Below are 9,094 nucleotides of genomic sequence, written 5' to 3'. Positions count from 1 at the left end.
CCTTGTTGACATATTTTTATCCATACAACTTCCTAGACTTTTTCAACTTATCAATTACTTTAGTTTTGTGAAGAATAGCCCATTCATTATAAAACCTAACAGAATTTATTGGTAATCTCGACCTTTTCTAGTTCTACTCGTTGGAACGCTCAACTGCTTTCTGATTTGAATCTTAATGGCACTAGTCTTGGGTTCAACAATAATGATATCTCCCAACATACCAAAACTAAGTGTTACCTCACCAGTAGTAGGAGATGTAAGGACATTTTCTCATCAAAACTTGCCACCATCCCAATTTTATCAAATGAACGGCAATGAAACTTGATCACAAGACCTTACCCCCACACTTCATCTAAAAAGCTTAAATTGATATAATAGAACTCGTATAATTTTTGTCTTCGATACTACTGCCATGATGCATTAGGTTTGGCCAATATTATCACAATAAGTAGCAGCTAAGTACTGTTGAATACCATGTACTCAATAACCTCGAAGGGATCTGAATGTAATGGAAGCACAACAAATCCCTAATCAATTCATACCAAAATACAGTACAAGTAAAATCAGGCAAAACCCAACATCCTAGGAGCTTAAAAACTTCAGCCTCGATCTATATGGATCTTATCCATGACGGAAAGATAAAGGAATTACATTGAATAATAGAGCAGAGGACTAACAGGTAAATTGATAAAATTACATTTGGTTAACGATAAGACATCTTCAGGCATGCCTCATGTGAATATTTTCATCCAAACTCGTCAGCAGAGCATTTTGAGAAGCAGCTTAAAAGTGGGGCTTAACATATAGGGCAGGAGCACGTGTAATCCTGTTTCTTCTATCCCATTGTGAAAATGAGGAATTTGATGGGCATTTCATGTTTCATGAACAAATCCCAGAGAAGAACACCTCCAAATAAAATTTCCAGTTTCTACTTTCTTCCAACATAAGCCGATAATTTGGACAAGTCTGGAATCCAAAACGATAATTCTGAAGAACCAGTTACAAACATTAAGCTTCCTGGAGCCCATTTGATCACAGGCGGTTCAGCTTGTGAACTCATCCAACTGGCAACCTGTCAAACAACGTCAAAGAAAAACAACAATACCAATTGAGAAACATAAAGAGAGGCTTGGTTTTGAAAATTTGATGTCATAAAGTTAAGAAAATATATAAATCCATCAACATACATCAACACATAAATGGTCAGAGACGCTTGAGAAAGTATGGCTCATGTAGACATTTGCACATTATAATAACATCTCCATTTTTTTAATGCAGAGCAGCATAACACTTTTTAAGCTCTATAAATCTACATTATATTAACATGTTGCAACAATCATTCTTTCTTATTACTGGAAGGAAACATACAGGGTTAATTGGCTATGAGGAGGACAACCAGATTATAGAGGTGATAGAATATCTATGAAAGATAAAGGATGCTTTGCAGGCTCCAGCTGTCAATATTTCGAGGCGTACGTTGAAAAATGACATTCTGCTCGAAGCAACAGCATTCCATTTTTACTACTTACCACAACCATTAATAATCCACATAGTGCAACTGATTTATATTTAAATACTAACACAATGCTAAAACTTATTCCTAAGAAACTTCGGGGTCAACTACATGTATTTTTTATCTCAGCATTTGGTCTGGCATCGTAAATTTTAAATATTAAAAAGTAAAAAATTTCAAAGATAAATTATTACTATTGCAAACAACAGAAAAAGCTGTTTTTAAGTGGTGTTCAATCCCTAATGTAGTTAAAAATAACTGACCGATTGGCCTGAAGCAATTGACAAAAAGATTTCTCTACTCCATTTCACTAGGAACTACACTTGCAAAAGAAACACATAACCTTGGTGCAATTAAAGCTTTCAATATCTAAAGCATGTGGATATTGCTAAACAAAAGCATCAATTTAGAAGCACAAAACAAAGATTTTGCAGAAAAATAAATGGCTTTTGCGTACTTCTTTCCCACTCCGAACACTCCAAGCATAAACACTGCCATCACCAGAACCTGCCAAGTAGCGTAAAGCACAAAAATGTCAACTCAGCTTCCGAAGCTAGATATAACTCCTTTCATGCTCTACTTAGGATCCTCGCATAACATTTTAAAGGAGAAGGGTGGGAGTCCACCCACAGATGAAAGAAAATTCAAAGCAAGCTTTTACCAACAAACAAGTGCAAATTGATGAAACATTTAAATCTGTTAACAAAAGTAAGTTAATTTGGCAAAACAAAATGCTTTCCTTCAAGGCTTTTGATCATTTGATGTTTATTGCTCAGGAACATCGGGAAATACAACACATTATTAGTGATACACGATATTGCTTGGACTCCATCAAGAGTATGACCCTAGTCAAAAAATAGTATTATTCTCAAATTTATGTATCCATTTTGGAGAATCATGTCAGAGTATAATCAACCATAGGACAAGCAAGTTGATTACAGGTCTGTCACGTGGATACAGGACTACAATGTAGTTGATACATCATTTAGCATTATCTTAAGAAAATAATGGGCCGTTTTTCTCTTTTTTTCTTTCAATTTATATTTAATTTTGTATCCATCAGAGACGATTGCCAATTATATCTTAGCACTTCATAAAAATGCTGAGGGTGAGTCTCTTTAATCCATTTATAACTCGAAATAACTAGTCTGTAATGGGGAAAACCAAATGTAAAGTATGAGCAAATTACCTTAAAATTTTCTTTTCTTAAGAGAAATTAAATGACGATATTTAAACTATGTAACCTAGACCTCCTCCGCATGCTAGGGAATTTGCAACTCATCTCAAATGACATCATCTCATGATCTCTTAAACTGGCTCCTTTGCAATTTTAATCAATGATATGGCAGCTGTGGCAGGACTTATCCTCCAACATTTGTACTTAATGTGCCCAAAGGTGTACACAACCACCACAAACTCGAATTTCTAAACAGGATCTGAGCAGAAAACCACTTTTTGATTTGTGTATAAGCTCACAAAGATATTCTTACCCCCCATTTGGTACACATTAATGTAAAAATGAGAATGAAAAATATAATCGTTATGGGTTCTATACAAGAGATAAAAATTCAAATTTGATGGTTTGATGTGATGGATAACGGTCATATTTTTCATTTTAATGAAGAAAAAATGAGAAACAAACAGGGTCTTAATTTTGAAATTCAGAAGTAAACTAAATATTTTCCTATGAAAATTTGTAACCACATTGTTACAGGGTATGGGACTACAAAATAAATAAACATGTAGAATATGGAAAAGTACATTTATTTGGACCGTACAGGTGTCCTTAACATTTTCTTTCTTTTTTCCCGTCCACCCTCCCCCCCCTCCCCCCCAAAATTTTTTTTCTCTAGCAACAGTAGTTCTCGCTAACCAACCAGAGAATTTTCATATAACCAGAGTCAGAAAAATGTCAAATGATAATCTGACTTATTTATGAACATGTTTGTCGTTCATCATCCAGCAACTTCATTTGACAGTTGACTAGATCCAATCACATTTACATGGCATCCTTCTAGCCTTATCTTGTTACAAGAGCAGTGTGTTAGATAGATAGACGATGTGCTGAGAACTCGTGAATCCAGAGATAGAGTGAGGACAAAAAAGTAAAGAAAGCGAAGTAAAAATAAGAAATATTTGGTTCCTTCTATATGCAATTGGAAAATTTCATTACCTGATATAGCATACATTCCCTCTGGGCTGAAAGACGCCTCCAAAGTTGAATTGCTTGAAACAGGCTTCACAGTATATGTTGATAACTATGACAGAAGTGAAGAACAAATCAGAAAGGAATATCATTTTCACAAAAGCCACAGTTCACAGATTTTTACATAAAAGCCATAGTTTACAGAATGGAAGGAGAACAACGCACAAGGGTACCACGAAAGGAATCAAGAACATGAATATGCCCATCTGATGTAGTCAAAAGCATAAGTCTTCCATCATTACTGAACTTTACAACATTTGCATCTGACATATCTCCCCCAACAGAAAATATATCAAATGGGCCCTAAAACTTTGACAAATCAGCATGTACTCAAATCACAATACATTGATGACCTAATGGCCACTAGCTGTAGTGCATATTTATATATGATATATAGACCTTTTCGTACTTGCGAGCATCAAACATTCTTATGTATCCTCCAAAAGCAATGGCAAAAACAAGCCCCTGATCATCATAAGCTGCAGCTGGTCTTCCTTGGACACGTAGAAGACCCTACATATAGAGAATACACTGTTAATTAATGTTTTGAAGAAATACAAAATTAAAACCGAGGATAACATTTCCATGGCCTTCACCTGACATTTATCTGCTCTTTGGTCCCAAAGCAAAACAGTCCGATCAAGCGATCCAGATATAAAATATTCTTTCCTAGAGCACAAGCTAAGGGATACAACCCTGGAAGACACATAGTATACCATCAAGTTCAAGTAGTATTTTGAAAAATAATATGGTTATCATGTGGGAATAAATAATTATGATAGTTATGAACTATGCCAGAACAAATATCAAGTTAAGAACAATACCTGTCATGATGACCCTTAAAGTAGCGTAAATATTTGTTGTCATGCAATGAGAGAAGCCGCAATGATTCTGGAATTGTTAAAGAAATATATCACGATCCTACTTTTTTCTTTTGAAATATTATATAGGAATATACATACCATCCCAGCCATTCTTTGAGGAGTAAATAACAGTCAACGGATGAGAAGTGAAGCTAACCAGATCAACCCCATATTTTTTGCTATTTATTGTCTTCAGACATCTGAAAGCAAGTGAGCTCTTTTTAGCACAGACAATAATACAAAAATATGAGAAGAAGTTAAAAAGATATAATTAATCTATTAAAACGAAGTAGAAATACTAGTACTGAAGACAAAATTTAGCCCCAGTTTAACAACCATTATTTAAAAACTCATTTTTCTATATAATCATTTTCAACCATACATTCACACAATAAAATATTTGCACATAAATTCAAAACTTTTTCATACTTTTTAACCACACATTCTCTAAAAATCACTATTCAAAACAGTATTTTTCCAAAATAATGGTTGTCAAACAAGGGCTTAAATGATTTGCACGTGGTTATTTTTTTTTTTTTATCTAAGAGCTTAAGCTTTGAATCGTGATTCAAAGCCCATAATGCTCAAACGAGCCATTTGATTTGTTTAGAAGTACATATGGGCCATAAAATTTCAAGATTGGTGTTTTCAAATGAGTAGCCATATTGCGTGGACATTTTAAGGGCAATTCCACATGAGTTAGATATAACAACACAACCAATATACAAGGGCTTGTGTTACTCCTCTTAAGAATGTTAATATTTTAATATGGAACACTATTATTGATATAAAAGCAGGCAAAAAATCATGTGTTTCAATCTCGCCGCAACCCACTTTAAAAAAATTGTTCACACATAAAGCTTTATTGGAAAGGAAAAATGAATCTCGCCATCACATGAGGAAGCGCGTCGAAGATAAATGATATACATGTGATCTATCTAACCATCTAAACTTTTAAGTCAGGTGATCCAAAAATTAGATATGATCCAACAACGCCAATATGATTGAAGGTCTTTTATCCTAACAAGTATTCATGATTTAAAATAACCCATGACAAGTTGAAAGTAGCATACATTTTTCATTATCAAAACTGCCACGTGATGATTCAGCCACTGTTGGCCATTTCTGACACACACACACACAAAAATCAATTTGATGCAACAACAATATTTAAAAGAAATAGGTAGAGAAGTCCTTTTTGCGTGTGTAATTGAAAGAGAAGCCTTTCATTTTTTGTGTTGAATATTTAACAATAGAATAGCCTTTTCCAAATACAAGTCATTCATTTCTTTTCGTCACAATATTGCTTTAGGAGGAGCAGTAACTCTTTCATATAGGGATAACCTCTACTATCAAATTATATGAGTTACGAGTTTTGAATAAAAGACAGGAAGAGCCTCAATGGATATACTAAGTCACTAAAATTCTTGACCATATCTAGATCTCAGGCACACTTTCTTTGGTTACATAAGAACTTAATAGCTGCTACTTCCCTTAACTTAGAATAGAAAAGAGTAGTGCAGTTTCATGGTTAGGCCAAGGATTTCTGGCCATTGATAAAGTTAAGTTTTGGTTGATTTTTCATTTATGGATGCAATGTGTACAAGTTTTTTTTGCATTTTAGGTGAACACTTTTTAGAGAGGAAAGAAAAAGGAATTGAGTCAATCGGTATCAACTCAGTAAGGATGTTTATGTAAATATTTTAATTTGGAACAAGAAAATATATGCCCATGCAAAGATGATTTTAAGTCGAGGTGCTTTCCAAAACCATAAGCCTCAAAAAATGAAAGATCATATTCAAAACCTCACAAAAACAAATTCCAATGTGTAAAAACTGCAAAAATACAAAATCGAACACTCATGGACCGACATTCTATCATTTATAATTTAACTAACGATTTATAGCTTCAAATTTTGAGAGAGAACTCGAAAGCTAATGGAAAACGTTGAAGCTATCACCTAAACTGAAGAACGTGTCTACAAAGGAATGCACATTGTGTCAGCTTTTACTTTCTAGTTAAGCTCTCATAATCCTAAATTTTCCTTAAGTTAGCCCCCATTTGACAAATCTTCGATCATATTTCATTTTTAACCACATATTTCATGGGATCCATCAACTTATAATCACAAAAAGCTTTTTAAACAGGGGTTGAAAATAGAAAAGATCGGCAACAGAATTTAAGTTAGGTAAAATGTAGATATAAAATAAATTTCAGCTTTATATGAAAGTCAAGAAGAAAATGCTTACGTTGCATTGGCTACGTCATACAGGCGAATTGATTCATCATCACCAGCAGTTACCAAATAATTTGATGACTTATGGAAATCCATTGAACTAATTCTACCATTCTGGAGAAGGAAATCATGTTAGTATATCATAACATCTGATAAATTCACAAGAGTATATCCTCCATGCAGAGCAAACACATCAGTAGCTAGTCCAAAGATTCACATGCTATATCCTCCATGAAGAGCAAACATGGCAGTAGCTTGAACCTTTGGACCAATTGTATATTCCGTTGAGAGACAAGTAACAGACTCCAATTATCATAATAAGTAACATGATTCCCATCAATGATATTACCACTTAAAAAACTAGGAGACGACTCTAAAGTCAATAATTGCAGGAAATTGAAAATTTTTAATAAGACAGTATCAATAAGGTTTTACACACTTCCAGTAGCTCGCATTAAAGAACACTCTAGTCCCATTTATTTCAGCAACAATACGGATCCTTATAGAAAGGCCTCAAGCATATCTTCTGATTTGCATTACAGTCCTTGCAAATAGCAGATTTGATGCTATAAGAATACTATTGTTACTCCGAATAGAAATAGAGACATAAGTCAAAACAAATTCTAATTGTTGATTTAGTAGATAAGAAATTCATAATATACATTTGAAAAGTCAACCAAAGCCCCACTTATGGTCGGAAGTTGAATGATTGCCTATGCAAAGTTTAGGCCGTGCTTTACAGAGATTGGACGCATTCATCGCAATTCATAATTAGTTGTGAAGTAACAAAAATAGATGAGCTAACAGGTATCCACAAATCTGCATCAAGTATGCATGCAATATATGAACAAACTTTCAATGAGTATATAAGATAACTAAAAACATAAAGATATTTCTCTAGGGAATTTGAATAGTTGAAAACTAAATATACTGTTTCATGGAAAAAGGAAACATTTGTTCCAAATTTTTAGTTCACTAGAGATTATAAACTAAAGAATGCTTAATATATATGAACACGAACACTATGTTTAAACAGATAACCTTGTTTTTTACAATGTTGACTTGTATTATCATTGGTCACAACTGTGAGCGTTAAGTTAGAATTTAGAATGCTAAATAGCCATGCAGGCAGTCACCTATTGATTTTTCTAATCTCATCAGTTTTTTACTTCTCCCGGTTGCTCTTATGATTTATGACCCCTTTCCTAATCGTATCAAATTGGAAGCTTTCCCATGCTTAGGGAATCTAAATCCATACCATATACCAAGCTTTCCTGAAAAACAAAACTTACATTATACAAATGCTTTTTTCCATTTCCTATTGAAAGTTACAAAATTAAATTTCTTCAACTACTGGAATTAAGAAACTAGTTCCTAAAATCCAACAATGCATATCCGTTTACCCAAAGCAGAATCTTCCTTACTAAACTGACAAGGGTCCATTATTTGATAATAACAATATAAAACCTTAGTCTCCATAATGTGAAATTAAACAGAAAGTACTGCAAGTCTCAGCCCTCTTGAACAACTGGTTACTCCTATACTAAAAATTAAAAGATCATTAAACAATTTACATTATTTTGCAGAGAACGAGTATAACAAAATAAATGGAAAATCATAGTCAATTTCCCCATATTTCATTTAATATAGTCAATTTCCCCATATTTCATTTAATAGTTTCATTTTCTAATAAAAATAACAATTCAACAAGAAAGAAGTACAAACATAATCGCGAAAGGTCATGCCGACTTCCATGCTCTGAAGGATTTCATCAGTGAGTTCCAACGACACCTTCTCTTCTCTCTCCGGTTGTCCTCCTTTTCGATTTAAAGAAAATACTAATTAGCATACACAAAATTAAGCAGAAACATCATAAAATTACTGAAAACAGACGGAATACGTGTAGGAAACAACTCCAAATTCGATAGCAATCATAGTACCTGCCATTTTTACTTGTTTCTAGGAACTCAATTCAAAGCGCCAACGTTTTCCAATTTCTCCTGACCCAAACAAAAGTGCGCAGGAGTTATATAGTAGCTCTTGAGCAAATTACTTTTTCCTCTATTTTATAGTTTACTTTTATTTAAGATAAAATATTTTAAAAAAATAAAATAAAATAAAATAAAATAGGAAAAATTGCAACAGAGGCCCCAAACCTTTAAAATATTAGCACACTTTCCCCAAATCTTTAATTTATTGCAACCATCACCCCAAGCCTTTCGAAACGTTGCGATGGAGGCCCTTTTTGAAGATTTTCATCCAAATGTCTGTTAGTT

The 9,094-nt window shown here is 33.6% G+C and overlaps 1 protein-coding gene across 1 annotated transcript; it reads right to left on the bottom strand.

Moving 5' to 3' along the window:
* Window positions 1–458: 458 nt before the first annotated feature.
* LOC111397212 (protein ANTHESIS POMOTING FACTOR 1) lies at window positions 459–8,862 on the bottom strand. Its single transcript, XM_023024001.1, has 11 exons — window positions 8,759–8,862; window positions 8,544–8,635; window positions 6,832–6,932; window positions 4,682–4,782; window positions 4,544–4,610; window positions 4,316–4,415; window positions 4,119–4,232; window positions 3,885–4,022; window positions 3,687–3,771; window positions 1,971–2,020; window positions 459–1,072 (listed from the first exon to the last, which is right to left on the bottom strand). The coding sequence occupies exons 1-11, from the start codon at window positions 8,763–8,765 to the stop codon at window positions 929–931; spliced, it is 999 nt and encodes a 332-aa protein (XP_022879769.1). The 5' UTR covers window positions 8,766–8,862; the 3' UTR covers window positions 459–928.
* Between the last annotated feature and the right edge of the window lie 232 nt (window positions 8,863–9,094).

Source organism: Olea europaea, chromosome 7, assembly GCF_002742605.1.
Source record: "Olea europaea var. sylvestris chromosome 7, O_europaea_v1, whole genome shotgun sequence".
Lineage (NCBI taxonomy): Eukaryota > Viridiplantae > Streptophyta > Magnoliopsida > Lamiales > Oleaceae > Olea > Olea europaea.
The sequence above is the reverse complement of the archived record's forward strand: the minus strand, read 5'-3'. Positions and strand labels throughout refer to the sequence as shown.